Below are 21,206 nucleotides of genomic sequence, written 5' to 3'. Positions count from 1 at the left end.
AGTTTTTCCAGGTAATTCTGTTTTTGTTTTGGATTTCCAGCATCCGCGGTTTTTTGTTTTTAAGGCAAATGGAATGTTGGCCTTTATTTCAAAGGGAATGGATTAGAAAAACAGGGAAGTCTTGCTAAAACTATACAAGGCACTAGTTAGACCACACCTAGAATACTGTGGTCCCCTTATCTAAGGAAAGATATATTGGCACTGGAGGCAGTCCAGAGAAGGTTCACTAGGTTGATCCCGGGTATAGAAGGATTTTCTTATGAGGAGAGGTTGAGTTGGTTGAGCCTGTACTCATTGGAGTTTAGAAGAATGAGAGGCTGCCTTATTGAAACATATAAGATTCTTAAGGGGCTTGACAGGGTAGATGCTGAAAGATTGTTTCCCCTTGTGGAAGAGTCCGGGACCAGAGGCATAATCGCAGAGTGAGGGGTCACCCATTTAAGACAGAGATGAGGAGAAATTTCTTCTCTCAGAGGGTTGGTAATCTGTGGAATTCTTTACCACAGAGGGCTGTAGAGGTTGGGTTGCTAAGTATATTCAAGGCTGAGATAGACAGATTTTTAATCAGTAAGGGAATCAAGGGTTAAGGGGAAAAGGCAGGAAAGTGGAGTTGAGGATTAGCAGATCACCCATGATCTCACTGAATGGCAGAGCAGACTCGATGGGCCGAATGGCCTACTTCAGCTCCTACATCTTAAGATCTTTTCTACAATTACTTTTGGGGCTAGGGGAATAACAGTTGGATAGAGATTAATTGCTTTCCTTGACATTGGCCCATTAAGTAGATTTTACCTGGAGTTCAGAGCTCTCTCTAACCACCAACAATAACAACTCTTTACTACATTCTCCTAGAGAGGCACCAAGAGAATGGGGAGTGTGTTTTGTCAAAGTGCAGATCAACAGTTCTACAAAAGCCAATTTAAAATTCCTCGTGCAGAGAATCCCATCTGCTTGAGGCACTTGCCCCATTCACACTGGATGTACAGCATAGAAACAGGCCATTCAGCCCATCCAGTCTATGCTCCTCTCGAGCCTCCTCCCAACTCCTCTCATCTAAATCAATCATTGTAACCCTCTATTCCCTTCTCCCTCATATCCATCCATACCATTCACTTCAACCACTCCCTGTGGTAGTCAGTTCCACATTCCCGCCTCTCTTTGGGTAAAGTTTCTCTTGAGTTCCTGATTGGATTTCTAGGTGACTATCTTATATTGACTGCCTCTAGTTCTGCTCTTTCTCACAAGAGGAAACATTCTCTGTGTATCCATTCGATCAAATCCTTCCAGGGTTTTAAAGACCTCTATTAGGTCACCCCTCAGCCTTCTTTTTTCAAGAGAAACGAAACTCAACCTGTCAATCCTTTCCTGATATGTATACCCACACATTTCTGGAGTCATCCTTGTAAATCTCCTCTGCACCCTCTCCAGTGCCTCTATATCCTTCTTATAATATGGCGACCAGAACTGCATGCAATACTTTAGTGTGGTCAAACCCAGGGTCGATACAGGTTTAGTCTAACTCTTTGACTTTTCAATTCTATCTATTTGAGGCCCAACAGCTATTTCTAAAGAGAGGGAATGTCTAGTTATGACATTGCAACCATTAACTGTGTAGGGTTTGTTTGTTGGATCAGCTGGCCATTCCTTGTCCAACATTTCTGTATGTTTGCGTTGTGTCCTCAAACTGGGAGGGGGGCTCAACTCCACCAACACCCTTTGATTCAGAGGAGAAAGCAATCCCCTTTGAACCAAACCAAAGCCTTCTCTTCTCTAGAGATTTTAATAAAGCTGTTTCACTTAATGTGCAGAAACTTGGATAACCCAGTTCCAAAATAACCAAGGAAATGAAAGATTGTCTCAGCTGTGTACTGGCTCAATGCCTCTTCAAATTGAGACTAGAGCAAGATCTCGAACTATTGGTTCAACATCCACTGCGGAACTCGCATCTGACAGAGCGACCACTGGGTCAGAGGTAGCATCCCTGCCTTAGAGTGAGAAAGGTCGGTTTTGAACTCCCTTCTAAACATTACAGGAGATCAGAGACAGCTCTGAATGCTGGGCTGATGTCCAGCAAAAGCCGCATGGTTGAGGGTAGTTCCCCACCCACTCTTCTCCATCAGACAGGGTAAGCTGGGGCACTTTAGCCTTGGCAGCTAGGGTAATACCTTTTGAAGATGAAGGAACGTGACAGGAAACTACCTTATAGCTACTTTCCCCTCATATGAGACCTGTTGGATCTGTCAAATGGGCAGACAGAATGATAGCTTAGTGAGTTTTCCATATCGAGGCAGGTCCAATAGTGACATGTAGCACAAACCTTTGAGGGTCAAAGATGATGAAAGGTTGAGCGTATTGTCTTTCAAATTATATCATAAGTACCAATGCGCTATCATCTCCAGGCTGGCAGAAATGGGCAAAAGCCATCCATTAATAACTCTTTTTGTTTTCCATGATGGGTATGAGACAGAATTATTCTGAAACTAGACCTTACCTGAAAAAATTATTGCAGTATTGGCAATTATACTCAGCGAGACCCCATTCCTGATCTCTTGGCACTGCATCATACTTTATTTTACATCCACGACATCTTGAGACCTGTGGAGAGAGTGAATTCAGGATCACTGCTAATCCAGTTTGCAATGCAGCTAATTAAAAAAAACACAATACTGGAAGATAAAAGTTCTTATAAAATGCTTACTTACATGGAATGTACAGCACAGAAATAGGCCATTCAGCCCAGTTGCTCTGTGCTGCTGTTTCTGCTCCACATAAGCCTCCCCCCACCCTCTTCATTTCACTCTATCAGCATAGCCTTTTTTTGCTCTCTCCCTGATGTGTCTATCTAGCTTTGCCTCAAAGGCATTCAAGTTATTCACCTCAACCACTCCCTCTGGTAATAAATTCCACATTCTCACCACTCTCTGGCTAAAGAGTTTCTCCTGAATTTCTATTGGAATTTTTAGTGATTATCTTATACTTATGACGTCTAGTTTTGAATTCACTCTTCCAAGTGGAAACATCATCTCTATCTACTGTACATTGATTCTATGAAATCTCCAAGATCCTCAGTCTAATCTTTGCGAGAGGTTGGGAGACCCAGTCTGTTCACTTGCATTTGGTATAATCTCTTAGTTTGGTATCATCCTTATGATTTTTTTCTTTGCCCTTCTCCAGTGCCTCTATATCTTCTTTTTTATACTATGAAGATCAGAACTATGCACAGTGGTCCAAGTGTGGTCTCACCAAAGTTCAACAACGTCTTTGCCTTTCAGACTAGAAATGAACATCAGATTTGCAACTTGTATTGGCCTTATTAACTGGCCATCAATGCAGTATTGTTTGTGATGAAAACTACAACTGGCTTTTCACATCTATGACCAGAACAAGCCAAAACTCTCAGGGGAGTTGCTGTTCTGGAAGATCTCCTGGACACTCAACTGGATGAAGTAAAAACCTGCTTCTTCCATCAGCTGTAGGAATCTCAGAATAAGTTTGTTCCTTCTAGGGAGACTTCAAATGTTGAGGGACTCGGGAGTTTCAGAACAATATGGAGAAATGCCAGCCAGTGTTTTCATCAATGAAAGTTACTGCATTTTTTTCGGTCAACAAGGAACAAAATTATTTCTCATGAGGTCAGTCACTTGAAATATTCACTAAAAAGAAACGTTTGCCTAAAAACATCATTTTGAATGCTAGGACATCATGCTTCAACATCCACAATATTCAGAACAGAGTTTGGAACATTTGATCATCTGAAACAGGCTCCAGGTTTTAAATTTGAGTCCCAGCTTAACATCTCACGCGTTGTGAAACTATGTGGATGTTTTTTGAAACAAACTCTGAAAACACATTCTTGAGTGAGTAAACTAGGATCTTGAAACAAGAATTATATTCCATGATTTAATTTTTTTCTCTCAAGAATAAAACTGAAATTTGAAAACAGCTAAATGAGGGTCTAAAGTCAGGACTAAATTTATCAATACTGTAAGTTCTGACTCACTGGAGGAATGTGTGGTAGAATGAAGTGCGTTTTCAATGCCCTAGACGCCAACCTTTGTAAAGTGCAGGGATGGGGTTCTTCATACACATGGGACACTAGAGCATCTCCAAGGTTAACTGTCCCATTCACCTTTGAAAGGGGGAGTACCTGCAACTATAGGTCTCCCATAACCTTGCCAGGCAACTTGACAATCTCTTCTCCTCTAAGGAGAGCCACTTGCAGGCACAGGATAGTCCATCTCCTCCACGATCAACTGCCTTTGTCTGCAGACCTTCTGGGTACTTTGCCAGAGGTCCCCAACGGAACTCTTGCCAACGCACACAGGCCATAAGGGTGGCTTAGCCGGAGAGGTAGCTCAGGAACAGCCTCACCCTTTGACAAAGGGGAAAAGGGTAGGGTTTGCATGGAGGAATCCAACCCAGTAGCCCCTTCACCTGGAAATGGGATAACCCAAGACCATAGGTTGGAATCTCAGAGGAACCTGCTGCCAGATTTCAGTCTTTCCTCTGGCTGACCAGAATGTTGGGGTTCATAATAGAGTGGAATCAGGAAATTTCTACCATTGGAAGGGGGCCTTTGATGGCCAAGATTAGCATTACCTTTTTCCTTTCAGGCACTTCCCTCCACCAACTTCTATCACAGCATGGGCATGCGAACAGTCTTGGACTACCAGGAATCTTACTGCACCTTGCTGAGTCAAACATTCGCAAGTTCTTCTCAGTCAGTGGAAGTATCCTTAAGCGGTCTGCTATTTCCTGGTTGAGCGCAGAACATAAATACAATCACAATGCAAAAATAAAGAAAGGAACATATCAGGACCTAACCCAGCATTCGATTCTCATTCAACAAGATGGTACGCACTCACCCAAGAGCCCAGTGGATGGAAGTGCGTCTCATAATGGCAGCGGAATGCACTGCATTTGGCTGATTACTGAGCAAGCTGATATAACTGGCCTCAGATACCCTAGGTCGGAAATCCTGGATGCGGCCCCTGATTGTCATGCATGGCTTCAGGTTGTCAATTCCCAAGATTGCCCCAGATTCTCCAAGAATTGGAGATTAATCACCAGGACGCTGTTGAGAGCAGCACCCAGGTGAAGGGAAACACTGAAGAAGCTCTACACTGTCCAGAACAAAGCAGCCTGCTTGATTGGCACCCCATCCCTCATCATAAACATTCACTCCCTCCACGACCGGCGCACAGTGGCAGCAGTGTGTACCATCTACAAGATGCACTGCAGCAACTCACCAAGGCTCCTTCAACAGCACCTTCCAAACCTGTGACCTCTACCAACTAGAAGGACAAGGGCAGCAGACACATGGGAACACCACCACCTGGAAGTTCCCCTCCAAACCACTCACCATCCTGACTGGGAAATATATCGCCATTCCTTCACTGTCGCTGGGTCAAAATCCTGGCACTCCCTCCCTAACAGCACTGTGGGTGCACCTACACCACATGGACTGCAGCAGTTCAAGAAGGCAGCTCACCACCACCTTCTCAAGGGCAGTTAGGGATGGGCAACAAATGCTGGACCAGCCAGCGATGCCCACATACCGTGAAAGAACATTTAAAAGAAACCCTTCCACCATCCTAATCTCAACTAGGAGGCACAAGATAATTCATTAGGCTTTATGTCAATTGTTATTGTATCAAACCTACTACTGAATACATAATCCCGCTGATGAATCATGTACCTGTATGTCATGGTCATCATTGTCTTCGCTCTGTGAAGAAAAAGTACAACAGTCTTATCACTCAGGCCCCTCTTGCACTGCATTTCAAAAAGAAAGAATTGCATTTATATAACAACTTTCACAAGTGACACCCAAGGGGGTCATTTCCAAATGTGGTCAATGTTGTAATCTAGAAAATGCAGCAGCCAATTTATGCACAGGAAGCTCCCACAGAAAGCAGTGTGATAATGATGAAATGATCTGCTGTCGCGATTGATTGAGGGATAAAAATTGGCCAGGACACCAGGGAAACTTTATCCTGCTCTGCTTCAAAACGATGCTGTGGGTTTTTTTTTTTAAACATCAACCTGGAAAGGCCAGATGTTTAACATCTCAACTGAAAGGTAGTACCTCAGACAGTGCAGCACTCCCTCAGTGCTCAGCATTGCACTGGAATGTCAGCTTGGATTTTTGTATCCAAATCCTAGAGCAGGGCTTGAACCCACAACCTTACGACTCAGAGGTGAGAGCGCTACAACTAAGCCACGGCTGACATCTTCACATTATTTGGAGTATTTCAGGTCTTGAGGATGTCTCGGGTGCTTTACAGTCAATGAAGAACTTTTTGAAGTGTAGTCACTCGTGCAATGTTGAGATAGGTGGCATCCAGTTTGCACATAGCAAGATCCCACACGCAGCAACAAGGTAAATGACCAGCTAATTGTTTTCCTTTTAATTGGTAATGGTTGAGGAATAAATATTGGCCAGGAAACCAGGAGAACTCCCTTGCTCTTTTTGAAGAGTTCCATGGGATCTTTCCAGGGTAAGAGAAGCCTTAACTTAATGGCACTTCCAAGCGACAACACCTGTGTTACAGTCGTCGGGGGAAAAACTACTTTGCTGGTTGGAGTCATACCTAGCACAAAGAAAGATGGTTGTGGTTATTGGAGGTCAATTATCTTGGTTCCAGTTCATCACTGCAGGAGTTCCTCAGGGTAGTGTCTTTGGCCCAACCATCTTCAGCTGCTTCATCATTGACCTTCCCCCCATCATAAGGTCAGAAGTGGGGATGTTCGCTGATGATTGCACAATGTTCAGCACCATTTGCAACTCCTCAGATACTGAAGCAGTCCACTTCCAAATGCAGCAAGACCTGGACAATATCCAGACTTGGGCTGTCCAGTAGGAACTAACATTCGTGCCACACAAGTGTCATACAATGACAATCTTCAATAAAAAGAATCTAATCACTGAAACCCCCAAAATCAACTTCCTGGGGGTTACCATTGAACAGAAATTGAACTGGACCAGCCATATAAATACGTTGGTTACAAGAGCAGGTCAAAGGCTAGGAATCCTGTGGTGAGTAACTCACCTCCTGACTCCCCAAAGCCTGTCCACCGTCTACAAGGCACAAGTCAGAAGTGTGAGTTTTTTTTTTATATTCGTTCAAGGGATGTAGAGATTCTTGGCTAGGCCAGCATTTATTCCCCATCCCTAATTTCCCTGTTCATAGGGCATTTATGAGTCAAGGACATTGGTGTGGTCCTGAAGTCACATGAAGGCCACATACTCTCCACTTGCCTGGATGAGTGAAGCTTCAACAACACTCAAGAAGCTTGACACCATCCAGGACAAAGCAGCCCCGCTTGACTGGCACCACATCCACAAACATTCACTCCCTCCACCACCACCACCAAGGCACAGTAGCAGCAGTGTGTACCATCTACAAGATGCACTGCAGGAACCTACCAAGGCTCCTTAGACAGCACCTTCCAAACCCATGACCACTACAAAGGACAAGGGCAGCAGATAGATGGGAACACCACCACCTGGAAGTTCTCCTCCAAGGCACTCACCATCCTGACTTGGAAATATATCGGCTGTTCCTTCACTGTTACTGGATCAAAAATCCTGGAAATCCCTCCCTAACAGCACTGTGGGTGTACCTACACCACATGGACTGCAGCGACTCAAGAAGGCAGCTCACCCACCACCTTCTCAAGGGCAACTAGGGATGGGCAATAAATGCTGGGCCCAGCCAGCGAAGCCCACATCCCATGAACGAGTAAAATAAAACAAAATTAACTGGTTTTTTTTTTAGACAAGTATTTGCCTCTCTACCAGCCTCTCAACAGTTGTCTGTCCATGTGTCAGTTCTTTGCTTTCTGAAAGAGGATTTGTGGGCCTCAACTTGGCTGAATTTTCACTTTTAAAGTGACCATTCATCAGTTGTTAAGCAACTGAAACTGGGTCGATCATTCTATGATCAGAATGGCTTGTCGTTGTGTGAATGGAGGGTTGTTGCTTTGAGACAGGGGCCTCAGTCCTGTTGAACAATCAACCTTTCAAAGCATTTTGAAGGAATGTTTGGAAATAAGCAACCTTACCGAATCCTGTGCGTCATTCGTTAGCGGGCCCTCAGCACCAAGCTCTGCGTCTGAAAGAAAGAAGTCTTTTGGAGTTACTTTTGTTTCAGTAGAGGAGGAATTTTGCCCAGCTGGATCAGTCCATACAGGGAAAACCAACTCTTCTCTCAGGTTTTCGTGCTACCCAGCAGAGCAGCCACCAATCACTGTAGCTTCCTGACCCGTGTATGGCGCGTTACAGTTCACACAGAGTCTGAGTTTCTTTGGTAGCAAGCATGTTGCAATCTTGAGCTACGGATAATAATGATAGAGGCTCGAACCCTCTTACCATCACATGCCTGACAAGGACTATCTCCCACTCTTACCGTCTGCCATCGGTGTGTGTTGGAAGGATTTGCAAGTTTACGCTCAACCAATTCAGCCACATTACGAACGCACCTTCCATGGCCATCAAGGCCTGGAGTGAGATTTGAACCCAGAGCTTCTAGTCTCAGAGGCAGGGACACTACCCACTATGCCACAAGACCAATCATTGTGTAGTACAACCCAAATTGGCTACATCCCTAGTGATCCTAGCACCTCACCAGCAAGTTAACCTCAGCTAAAGGAATGTTGCAGTGAGAGAGTAATAGCTTTAGATGGGGCCAAAAGTGGCAAATCAAGTCAATAAGTCAATTTTGACTTGTTAGTCACCCACTGGAGTTAATTTGCTGTTAGAAGGAGGAGTAGACTGATCTGGACAACTGTAAACATTAGGTTTACCCAGCAGCTGGTAAAATTTGAGTTCAATCAATAAATCATGAATTGAAAGCTAGACTCAGAATCGATACATAAGAACAAGGAACAGGAGTAGGCCACGCAGCCCCTCGAGCCTGCTCTGTCATTCAATAAGATCATGGCTGATCTGATTGTAACCTCAACACCTCAAACCTGTCTACCCCTGATAACCTTTTACCCCATTGCTTACCAAGAATCTAACTCCCTCTGTCTTAAAAATATTCAAGTACTCTGCTTCCTCCGCCTTTTGAGGAAGAGAGTTCCAAAAACTCACCACACTCAGAAAAAAATTCTCCTCATCTCTGTCCTAAATGAGCAACCCCTTATTTTTAAACAGTGATCCATAGTCTCCCACAAGAGGAAGCGCCCTCTCCACATTCACCCTGTCAAGACCCCTCAGGATCTTAAAGTTTTCGATCAAGTCGCCTCTTACTCTTCTAAACTCCAGTGGATACAAGAAATGAATACATGGGTAACCATGACAATGATCCTTGATGGTTGTACAAACCATCTGATTCACTAATGTACTTTTGGGGAGGAAATCTGCTGTCCTTACCCGGTCAGGCCTACATGTGACTCCAGAACCACATTAATGTGGTTGACTCTTAACTGTCCTCTGAAATGGCCAAGCAAACCATTGAGTTCAAGGGCAATTAGGGATGGGCAACAAAAGCTGGCCTGGCCAGTGACACCCACATCCCATCAAAGAATTAAAAAAAACCACAGGCCTCCTGGATCACAAGAGTGAAGAAGCCAAATTCTACTCTTCAAACATGAGTTCCTGGAACTGTTTACTGGAGTTTGGGACCATGTTCTGTAATTGCACTCATTTTTACCATTAAAAAACTGGAAATCAGAAGCCTTCATTATAATGCTCGGAGGCACAGGAATGCCGAGAGTTTGGTCCGTGTTTGAATAAAAGTCACCTGTGGTTCTTTTCTCTGCCAACTTTTTGTCGCTAATGCTCTTCTCTTTCGAAGCCATTGGCTCTTGGATGGGAACTGCCCTCTGGTCGATCAACCAACAAGGCAATGAACCTTAGAAGTGCATATCAGGCAGGTCAACTCCCTCTATGAAGCACAAGAGCCCAACCCCAACCCTTTCCCGAGCATCCCCCCCACACACACAAGCATCGGCCCATACACACGCTTCCCCACACACACACCCCCTTCAGGCAGGGTCATTGGTCAGAGATTAGGGTGGGAGAGCTGTCCAGCTTTCACCGCCTTGGTCAAAAAGGGGTGCCAAAGTCAATTGTGGCACCCCAATCAACCACAAAGACTGAGGGTCAGTTAACTCAGCACGAGCTGAGCATCAATTCTCTGATTTTACTCACACGCATACTCAAGTCACTGGAACTCACTCACATACTTTTTTCTTTATTCTTTCATGGGATGTGGGCATCACTGGCCCGGCCAGCATTTGTTGGCTATTGCTTTCTTTGTCTGCTGTGACTCAGTGGGTAGCACTCTCAGTTTATAATCAAAAGGTTCCAGGTACAAGTCCTGCTCCAGGGCTTGAGCACAAAAATTCCTCCTCCTATCACTGCTTGCTTGTCCCAACACCACCACCCCCCTCTTCTCACCCCCACCCCTTAAACCAGCTTATATTTCACCCCTTTCCTATTTCTACTTAGTTCTGTTGAAGGGTCATGAGGACTCGAAACGTCAACTTTGCTCTTCTCCGCCGATGCTGCCAGACCTGCTGAGTTTTTCCAGGTAATTCTGTTTCTGTTTTGGATTTCCAGCATCCGCAGTTTTTTGTTTTTATCAGTACTGAGGGGGGGCTGCACTGTTAGAGGTATTGTCTTTCAGATGAGACCTCAAACCAAGGCCCCATCTTCTCGCTCGGGCAGATGTAAAAGATTCCTAAATGCCCTTGAGCTGAGTGGCTTGCCAAGGTAGTTTAGTGTCAAAAACATTGCTGTGGATCTGGAGTCACGTGTCGGCCAGACCAGGTAAGGGTGGCAGGTTTCCTTCTCTAAAGGACATTAGTGAACCAGATGGATTTTTAACAACAATCAACGATAGTTTCATGGTCACCATTACCAGGACTGGCTTTTAATTCCAGATTTTACTAAATGAATTTAAATTCCACCAGCTGCCGTGGTGGGATTTGAACCCATGTCCCCACAGCATTAGCCTGGGCCTCTGGATTACTAGACCAGTGACATTACCACTACTTGACCATCCCCCCCCACCACCCCCCCCACCCCCCCGGCCTCAGATTATTTATTTTGGTTACAAACGTACCATCCACCTGATCCCGAAGACGCATGATTTCTTGCACCACCAGGTTACAGTCACTGTCGTACCTCCTCATTAAGGAGTCAGCTACTGGCTTGGGAATGACCCTCGCGTGAAACGTCTCTCTCAGTCTCCGGATGTTCTTCTCCAGCTGTTGAGGAAGATTAGAAAAACTGTGTGATGTTAAAAAAAATGTTATTCTTTCTCTATATGGTGGACAAGCACAGCTCCACGGACACTAGGCATCATTCTTCAGCTCGGAGCCTGTGCCTTAGTGATCTGTCCGAGGTGGTCCTCACTGGATGTTACAGCATTTTGCAGTAGGGATTGCTGATGCTCACAATCAGGGGTCATTTGCTTCCTTCACCCAGGGGCACAGAAAACAATTTTAAACCTTCCTATTGCTGCCTCGCCTGAGATGAGCCACCCCTTCACAGCCTGTGAATTGATGAGGGGCCTTCATGATCCATTAAGCTCATTCCAAGTTCAGGAAGTTGCAGTTAGCAACCAAGGAAAGGGCAGGGAAAGAGAGAGACGAGTGCAGACACGGTGTTCAAAGCAAGAATATATCTGTAACCTCCGCCAGCCCTACCAACCTCCAAGATCCCTGCACTCCTCCAATTCTTGAGTATCCCCGATATTAATTTCTCCACAATTGTCGGCCCTCAGCTCTGGGATTCCCTCCCTAAACCGCTCTATTTCTCTCTCCTCCTTGAAGATATTGCTTAAAACCCACCTCTGACCAATTTTTTGACCACCAGTTCTAATATGACCTTATATGACTCAGTGTCAAAATTTGTTTTCCAAGTGCTCCTGTGAAGTGCCTTAGGATATTTACTGCATCAACAGTGCGATATAAATCTAAGTTATTCTATGTGATTATATTAATACAATAATTAACAAGTGCAACAAACAGCAAGGCCACATTGCAACTTGTTCTGTGCGGTGATTGTAGCCAAATAGGAAAAGCAAATTCATTTGGTGCAGGCGTATTCACCTAGCTGCTGATTACTGCCAGTCATGTTGGAGTAAAGGGAGAAAGGCTTGCATTTATAAAGTGCCTTTCACAACCTCAGAGCATCCTTTACAGCCCATGAAATGCTTTTGAAGCTCAATCACTGTTGTAACGTGAGAGGGCTGCCTCATACTGTGGATTATACAGTAATTCTAATAGAACCCCACCCACATGAAGGGAAATAAACAATCCTGTTGCGCAAGATTAGAGTGACCTGCTTCGATCTGCCTTGGGAGGATAAACAGCCTGTTTGTTTGTTCAGCTCAGCGCTGCCAGTCAGGACATCATTAGCTTATCAGATTCTGCAAATTTCCACATAAGTGGTCAAAATCCGACCACAGCTCCATGGTGGACCAGTCTGGCCATGAGAGGGGCGGTGCAGCCTCAGAAAAGAGCCTTGAAAAGCCAAGTACCGCCTACGAAAAGCAGGGAGCAAATTAAAAAGGAAAAAAAAATGCCTTCAGAAAAGCCAAAAGGGCCAGATCGGGGAGAAGGGGAAACTAGTGCAGGACATGCAGCAAAATGTGGACTAACGTCACGGGATTAACCATTCACTTTATTGTTATTGATTGCCTATTGAAGAGAAAGGAGGGGTGCTCATAGTGAGTGCTCTCTCACTTTCCTCCAGTATTCTTACTGTGGGGGATTCACACACTGATATCCTGCTCCTTTGATGCTGGGTAGAACACAGGATGAACAAACCTGCACTTATATAGCACCTTTTGTGGACGTTCCAAAGCACACCATGGCCAATAAAATTACTTATGAATTGTGACCACTATTGTAACGTAGGAAAATGCAACAACCAACTTGTGCATAGCAAGCTCCCACACAACAGCAAGGGGATAGATCTTTCAGTGATATTTAAATTAAATTAATTTAAATCAATATACTGCTGATCCTGGAAATCTGAAATAAAAATAGAAAATGCTGGAAAAACACAGCAGGTCTGGCAGCATCTGTGGAGAGAGAAATGTTTTGAGTCCAATATGACTCTTCTTCAGAACTGGAGAGAGGCAGAAATGTGATAGGTTTTAGGCTGTTGAAAAAGAGGGGGACAGGAGAGGGGGGTGGCAAAATAGAAGGTCAGGGATAGGTTGGAAGGCAGGAGAGATTAAATGACAAAGGGAGTGAAATGATAGTATAAAGATGAAAACTTTGGTCCAGAGCAGGTGTTAAAAGCAGAATAAAGGTCAGCACTGTCTGAAAGCAAAATAGCAGAATGTGTTAACAGCAGAGAAAGAGGTCAACGCTGTCTGAATGAAAAAATATGAGAACAAATTATAGACTGGCACTTGGGGGTGGTAGGGAAGAAATTCAAAATGCAGGACAGAGTTCACGGTCTGATGTTGTTGAACTCAATGTTGAGTCCAAAAGGCTGTAAATTGCCCAACTGAAAGATGAGGTGCTGTTCCTCCAGCTTGCATTAGGTTTTACTGGAACATTGTAGCAGACTGAGGACAGAAATGCGAGCATGAGAGCAAAATGGTGAATTGAAATTGCAAGCGACAGGAAGGTCAGGCCATGCTTGCAGTAAAGACAGAGGACGATCCTTTGATTAAGGAGGCTGGTAGGGTGGAAAGTGAGGATAAGGGGAATCCTATCATGGTTCTGGGAGGGAGGGGAAGGGGTGAGGGCAAAAATGTGGGAAATGAGTCAGATATGGTTGAGGGCCCTGTCAACCACAGCGGGGAGAATTGGGGGGTGGTGGGAGGGGGTGGTGGTCATTTTCTGAGGAAAATCTGAGATCTTTTGGTGATCTTGGTTGAGGGGTATGTTTTGACCAGGATGCCGGGAAATCAGGAACTTTCCTCCCCATCAACACCACACCCCAACCCCCAACTCTCCTCCTTCAAAGGATGCCTTGGGGGATCTGTTGCTTCCATCTAAACAAGCCCTGGTTTGCCAGCTCAGTGGAAAGATGGTGCCTGTGAAAGACACAGCACTTCCTCAACAGTAAAGTGTCAGCCTGGGGCTCATCTCCTGGACTGAGGTTTGAGCTCATACATAACCTTTTAACAGACTGCTACTGAACCAAACTAACATTTTGCAGCTGACGTGTGGGGTACAACCTCCGAAGACATTTCTACAAACATGGAAGGTTAAGTACTGAGAGTTCCACACACAGTCGCTGGTCATTACATACTGCAAAGGCTGTGGACTTTGACAATATTACAGCAATAATACTGAAGACTTGTGCTCCAGAACTTGCTGCGCTCCTAGTCTAGCTGTTCCAGTATAGCTACAACACTAGCATGTACCCGGCGATGTGGAAAATTGCCTAGGTATGTCATGTACACAAAAAGTAGGGCAAATCCAACCCGACCAATTACTGCCCCATCAGTCTACTCTCAATCAGTAAAATGATGGGAAGGAGTCATCAACAGTGCTATCAAGCAGCAGTTGCTTAGCAAGAACATGTACACTGACACTCAATTTGGGTTCCGCCAGGGTCGCTCAGCTCCTGTCCTCATTATAGCCTTGGTTCAAAATGGACAAAAGAGCTGAACTCCAGAGCTGAGAGTTACTGTCCTTGACATCAAGTCAGCATTTGACCAAGTGTGGCATCAAGGAACCCAACAAAATTGGAGTCAATGGGAATCAGGGGAAAAACTCTCCACTGGTTAGAGTCATACCTAGCACAAATGAAGATAGTTGTGGTTGTTGGAGGTCAATCACCTCAGTTCCAGGACATCGCTGCAGAAGTTCCTCGGGGTAGTGTCCTAGACCCAACCATCTTCAGCTGCTTCTTCCATGACCTTCCTTTCATCATAAGGTCAGAAGTGGGAATGTTCACTGATGATTGCACAATGTTCAGACCCAGTTACAACTCCTCAGATACTGAAGCAGTCCATGACCAAATGCAGCAAGACCTGGACAATATCCAGGCTTGGGCTGACAAGGGGCAAGTTACATCTGCGCCACACAAGTGCCAGGCAATGACCATCTCCATCAAGAGAGAATCCGACCTTTGCCCCTTGACATTCAATGGCATTACCATCACTGAATCCCCTACTATCAACATCCTGGGGGTTACCATTGACCAGAGACTGAACTGGACTAGCCATATAAATACTGTGGCTACAAGAGCAGGTGAGAGGCTAGGAATCCTGAGGCGAGTAACTCACCTCCTGACTCCCCAAAGCCTGTCCACCATCTATAAGGCACAAGTCAGGAGTGTGATGGAATACTCTCCACTTGCCTGAATGAGAGCAGTTCCAACAACACTCAAGTAGCTTGACACCATCAAGGACAAAGCAGCCTGCTTGATTGGCACCACAAACACTCACTCCCTCCACCACCGACGCACAGTAGCAGAAGTGTGTACCATCTACAAGATACACTGCTGGAACTCACCAAAGCTCCTTTGACAGCACCTTCCAAACACAGAAGCACTACCATCTAGAAGGACAAGGGCAGCAGACACATGGGAACACCACCAGCTGGAAGTTCCCCTCCAAGCCACTCAACATCCTGACGTGGAAATATATCGCTGTTCCTTCACTGTTACTGGGTCAAAATCCTGGAACTCCCTCCCTAACAGCACTGTGGGTGTTACCTACACCACATGGACTGCAGCATTTCAAGAAGGCAGCTCACCCACCACCTTCTCAAGGGCAGCTAGGGATGGACAATAAACACTGACATAGCCAGCGATGCCCACATCCCACAGCAAGGGATGTAAGAATCACTGGCAAGGCTGGCATTTAGAAGGCCTTGGCCCTTGAGAAGGTGTTGGTGAGCCTTCACCTTGAACCGCTGCAGTGTATCCATTGAAGGCACTCCCACACAGTGCTGATAGGTATGGAGTTTCAGGATTCTGATCCAGCAACAATATATATCCAAATCAGAATGGTGTGTGACTTGGGAGATGATGGTGTTCCTGTGCTCCTGTTGCACTTGCCCTTCTAGGTGGTGGAGGTTACAGGTGTGGAAGGTCCTGCCAAAGAAACCTTGGGATAAGAAGTGAAAATCCTGTCTACCAACAGCACCACCATAGATTCATACAGCACTGAAAATCATTCGGCCCATATCGTGCCTATGCTGTAGCTTTGAAAGAGCTATCCAATTATTTCCACTCCCCTGCTCTTCCCCCTTAGCACTGAAAACACATTTCTTTTTCAAGTATAGATCCAATTCTTTTTTGAAAGTTACAGTTGAAGCTGCTTCCAATGATGCCTGAATATTGACTAACTTAGCAATATTGGGGTTCAATGCCAGGACGTGGGTTTTTATGCTTGGCTTACTGCCTTTACTCACTGACATAAAGGACTCTATTGCCTCTTCCATCTTCTGCCAATCTCACTTTATCATACACCATCACTAGTCAAGGCCACATTTGCTACCTTATCATGGCAGGGGTTGTCGAAAACACAGACATAACCCAACATCTTAATCTACTCTATGGCATGCTGTCCAGACCTCCAGTGCCCTGCACTATTTGCAGATTTCAAACGCAATGTGCCAGTAGACATTAAAAAATTTAACCACCCATTATGTAAGGTTACTGGGCAAAGCAGCATCTCAAGAGCTACAAACGCACAATTAATACAATCACCAGCGAGGGCCCCATGTTTCAGCACAATCTCAGGACATCTTCATCTCTACATGATTCCCACTTGACCACCAGCAAAAAGACAGATTATCTGCTTGTTAGCACATTTGTTACAATTTGCTTAGGGACCAGTAACTTCTTGTTTAAAGTGACAAAGTTTGAAATTCCAGTTACCCACTGGGACATTAAAGCCAAAAGATTCAATGCTTTTAGACAAACAGAAGAAAATTTATTATACAAAGTCAGAAAAGTAAAACAATCTACAATATCCATCTTATACTCTTAACATTCAGAATTAACATGAGGTAAACATGAATTAACAGACAAACTGTGGTTGAACACAGCCCATTGCACATGAAATGGCAGATGCAACCAAGACAGATCCCACGGATTTCTCAGCAACCCACTCAGACCTGCCCTTCATCATCCGAGGAGCTTGCAGCCTACTCCATGTCTCCCTCTAGCAAGGGATCCCCCCTTCACAGCCTTTGAAGTGCCAGGTTGTGATGGGTGCAACAGACCATGGTTAGGTGGGACACCCTATTTGGAGAGTGCTGCAGATCCCCACCTGAGTGGCCCAAACATCGGAAGTGCATCTTCAGGATGCCAACAGTCTGCTTGATAATGGATCACGTGGAGCTACGTGTTGCATTGTATCTCTCCTGCCAGGCACTGTGAAGATGATGCACAGGTGTCATGATCCATTGTTTGAGCGGGTACCCCTTATCCCCAAAGAGCCAGCCCTGTAAATCGCTGAGCCCCTTCGAATATGTGAAGCACCTGGGAGTGTGACTCAGGATGTATGAGCCATTGGAAATCCAAGGGTACCTGGCATAGCCGTGCATGATGTACTTCTGATGATCACACATCAGTTGAGTGTTAAGGGAGTGGAACCCTTTCCTGTTAATGAACATCAGGGTCTGCTGCCCTGGAGCTCTCAAAGCCACGTGTGCAATTGATTGCACCCTGTACTCTAGGGAAGCCTGAGATTGCTGCAAACCCCAGAAATCCAGCAGCCTGGCTAGATTCAAGTGCAAATTTCACATATTTTTGAGCCTTGATGAGCCTTAATGTACAGGGCATCGGTCACCTCCTTGATACATTTATATATTGAGAACTGTGAGATATCACATAGGTCCCCTGTGGATCCCTGGAATGACCCTCAGGCAAAAAAAGCATTGAGCATGGTGGTGACCTTCACAGCCACAGGCAGAGTGTGCATCATCTCAAGGGAGTCTTCCTCTTCTCTCACAGCTCTGACTCTATTTCAATGTTGTGACTTTAAGCAGTTTGAGGGTGCCCCCTGAAAGGGCCACTTAGTCGAGTCGTGGTGAGGAGAAAATTCTGAACTGATTTCACGCCAGCGGAACTGCGATTTTTGGCCTCTCTCCGAATTTTCCTCTCTCCCACCTGCCAAGATACCCACCTCTGGCAGGACCAGAAAATTCTGCCCCATGTCTCCAGTTCTCCAACTAAGTAAGCCCACCTGCTGTTTCATGACTCCATCTCTTCTATTTTGACTTTATTAAACAAACATGGGTAACCTTCTGAACTGCCATTTTCTTTTACATGTTCTGACAATCTCTAAAGTCCAGCATTTCAGTTACCCTACTGTCACACCAAGAAGGTGTGATGAAAAGAAACCTTAACTTGTTTCACTTCCACATTCGCTTGTTTAAATTCTGTTTTTTAAAAACGGGCAAAGGCTAATTCATTAACCTCCTGGAATGTGACACATGTTGCAGTGTATGAACATTCCAACCAAGCTGACACAAATGACTAGAGACGCCTGTATCAGCCAGCTCTGGACAAAGGCAGAGCTATTGTGACTCCTCATCTCCAACACTGTGCTAATGGTTCTGCAGCTATCTGCTCAAATACAATGGGTTTTAATGAGGGCCCTTAAAGCACATCGTTAGCTGAATGGCTCGACCTGAAACCACCCAGTCACATGACCGAGGCTTAAGCTGTTTGAATTACTTTTGGATTCTGTCTTCAGTTGTGGTTTAACCCAAGAGAAAACCAGACTCCAGGTTAGCAGCCTGCCTCTCACCTCCATCTCTCTCAAAGTCGGATCTCCAGAAAAAATCCTGAATTTCTCCTACAGAGTGAACTAATTCCCAGAATACAAGAATACTTAGCTGCATCTTCAACCGCCTCAACCAAGTTCCTAGGACAAAGACCAGACGTGAAATCGCTCGGGCGAGCGTCCCGACGTCATCCCACGCTTGCGCGATATTTCAGTCGGTGGGCGCATGCAAAAGTGGGAAGTGCGCCCGCTGACAATTAAGAGGTCTATTGAGGTCATTAAAGTTGTAATTGTCTCAAATTTTGCGTGCTCTGTCCAACCTTGCGGTTGGCGGACAGGTAAATCAGCAGGCGGGCTTTGCATTTTTCATGAAACCTCACCCAAGGGCAGGACGAGGTTTCCGTTATTAAATTTAAACAAAAAAAAAAAATCTATGGGCAGCATTTTTATTATGTATATGCTCAGGTGACCGATTGTGATGCTTGGGCATTTTTTTCCCCCCTGATTTTACAAACTTTACTTAACTGTTTTCAAGTCTTCAGCTCCCTGAGGCAGCTCTCTGCCTTCAGGGAACTCTCATTCCGTGCCCTCCCTCCTCCCGCCCGCATCCTGGCAGCGCTGAGCGCTCCACGCTGACTGGCTGTTAATTGGCCAGCCAGCATGAAATCGCAGTCAGGGGCCGATCGTGGGCAGTCTAAAAATCCTGCCCCAGGAATTCTGCCAAAGCCACCTGAAAGAACCTTCATTTGACATTGACTTACTGGACTCATGTGAATTAATGCCAATACCTTACTTTTTAAAAAAACAGGAACTTGCAATATGTAGCCTTTTTCCCCTTTTGTTCTCTGCCTTTCTACCTTGTATGCTCATGAGTGTGAATGTGTGTTGTGACCCATCCCTTGGGTTTTGAATGTGTTAATAAATCCTAGTTTTGTTTCACAGTAAAAGTAACCCCACAGCAAATTCTTTAACATTGGACCTCATAAGTTGGGGTTTGGGAATCACGCCACAGCCCACTTCAACAAGGGAAAGGATACTAACGGAAACAAATTAAATTAGAAATTAAAACTACCACTGTCAGGGGCTGAAGAGAGGGACAGTAATAGTAATTCAATCCACCTCGTCCTCATGTTTGTAACACTACGTTCACGACAATAATCTTCCCAGAACTAAACATCACTTCTAAAATATTAACGTGAACCATGAACTAGATATTTGTCACACATTGTGGGATCTTGCTGCGTGCAAATTGGCTGCTATGCTTCCTACAATAGTGGCTACAAGTCAAGAGTACTCGATTGGCTGTAAAGTGATTTGGGATGTCCTGGGGTTGTGAGAGGCACTACAGAAATGCTAGTCTTTCTTTCCCCTTTCTGCCAATATTATTTTTGTTTAATTTCAGGCTTCTCTCTGCTCCTAAAGGAGCTACCTGCTGACTGGGTGCTGGCCCACAGCACCTGGTTCAAATGCCCATTCTTCATTTACAAGCCTAAACAGTTATCAGTGGTCTATTCCACTCTAGGGGCATCACAGAGCCCAACACCTGTCTGTGCTCCAGCACTTTCCAGCATTGGACAGCAATCAGTAACCATGACTGCTTCCTCACCAACTACCCCCCCACCCTCCTTTATCCACTTAAGCAAACTAACTGTATGACCCACCCACTCAAACCTGGGATCAGCCAACCGAGCACAGAATGGTATTTGGGATCCATCTCATACTTAACCAGCGACGTGCTCCTGGGAGCTAAATTTGCGATTCTTTAAGCAATCTTTTAATTTGTAACTATGAATAAACAATCACCCAGCTTTAAGACCACACTCACAGGTTACGATTTGAGAAATGTTGAAATGTGGCAATTTCCCTATTTGAACTGGCACATACACTCTTGCTAGCTATGACTATCTCCGCCAACCTCCCCCTCCTTCAACTAGTAATGCTGATGTACTTTTAAATAGAGTTTTACTCCTTTGTAGTTGGGGTTGGCCAGCCTTAGGAACCTAGGAACAGTAGGAAACCATGCAGTGCCTGGAGATTGTTCCACTATTCAATTAGATTATGGTTGATCTTCACAACAACTGCATTTACCCACCTGGATGCCGTATCCTTTTATATCCGAACAAAAACATTATCAAACTTGGTTTTGTTATTTCAAATTGAACACTCCACCAACAACCCCCAGCTTTTTTTGGGGGGGTGGGGGAGGACAGGAAAGAGAATTCCAGATTTCCACCAACCCGTGTGTGAAGAAGTGCTTCCTGGCCTCACCCTTGAATGGCCTCGTCTTAATTTTAAGGTTATGATGCCTTGTTCTGGACTCCCACCATCGGCTCGATTCCTTACTTGTTGAAGAGCCCTTGCTTGGAACTGATCGAACGCTAACAGAAAGCCATTGCTAGTATTAGTATTAGAAAGGGTACCTCAATTTCATCTTCTCCAACGTCTTGATGCATGATGGGACTTGCCATACTACAATAAAAATTATCTGAATAAGTGCGGCAGTTGTTCCTTTGCTCCTCACTGCATCAGTTTTGTATT

At 45.0% G+C, this 21,206-nt stretch overlaps 1 protein-coding gene across 2 annotated transcripts in view; it reads right to left on the bottom strand.

Moving 5' to 3' along the window:
* LOC121271326 (shiftless antiviral inhibitor of ribosomal frameshifting protein-like) overlaps window positions 1–21,206 on the bottom strand; it is a 31,312-nt gene extending 10,106 nt beyond the window's left edge. For both annotated transcript variants that reach the window (XM_041177251.1, XM_041177252.1), the window contains exons 1-6: window positions 21,089–21,206; window positions 11,076–11,220; window positions 8,068–8,117; window positions 5,699–5,728; window positions 4,600–4,755; window positions 2,492–2,595 (exon numbers count right to left, since the gene is read on the bottom strand). In XM_041177251.1, coding sequence (XP_041033185.1) covers window positions 2,492–2,595; window positions 4,600–4,755; window positions 5,699–5,728; window positions 8,068–8,117; window positions 11,076–11,220; window positions 21,089–21,136 — 533 coding nt within the window. In that variant the 5' untranslated portion in view covers window positions 21,137–21,206. The remainder of the gene's footprint in view (window positions 1–2,491; window positions 2,596–4,599; window positions 4,756–5,698; window positions 5,729–8,067; window positions 8,118–11,075; window positions 11,221–21,088) is intronic.

The sequence above is a fragment of the Carcharodon carcharias genome, chromosome 30, assembly GCF_017639515.1.
Source record: "Carcharodon carcharias isolate sCarCar2 chromosome 30, sCarCar2.pri, whole genome shotgun sequence".
In the NCBI taxonomy this organism is placed as follows: Eukaryota; Metazoa; Chordata; class Chondrichthyes; order Lamniformes; family Lamnidae; genus Carcharodon; species Carcharodon carcharias.
Note: the sequence above shows the minus strand (reverse complement) of the source record. Positions and strands in the feature narration are given on the sequence as shown.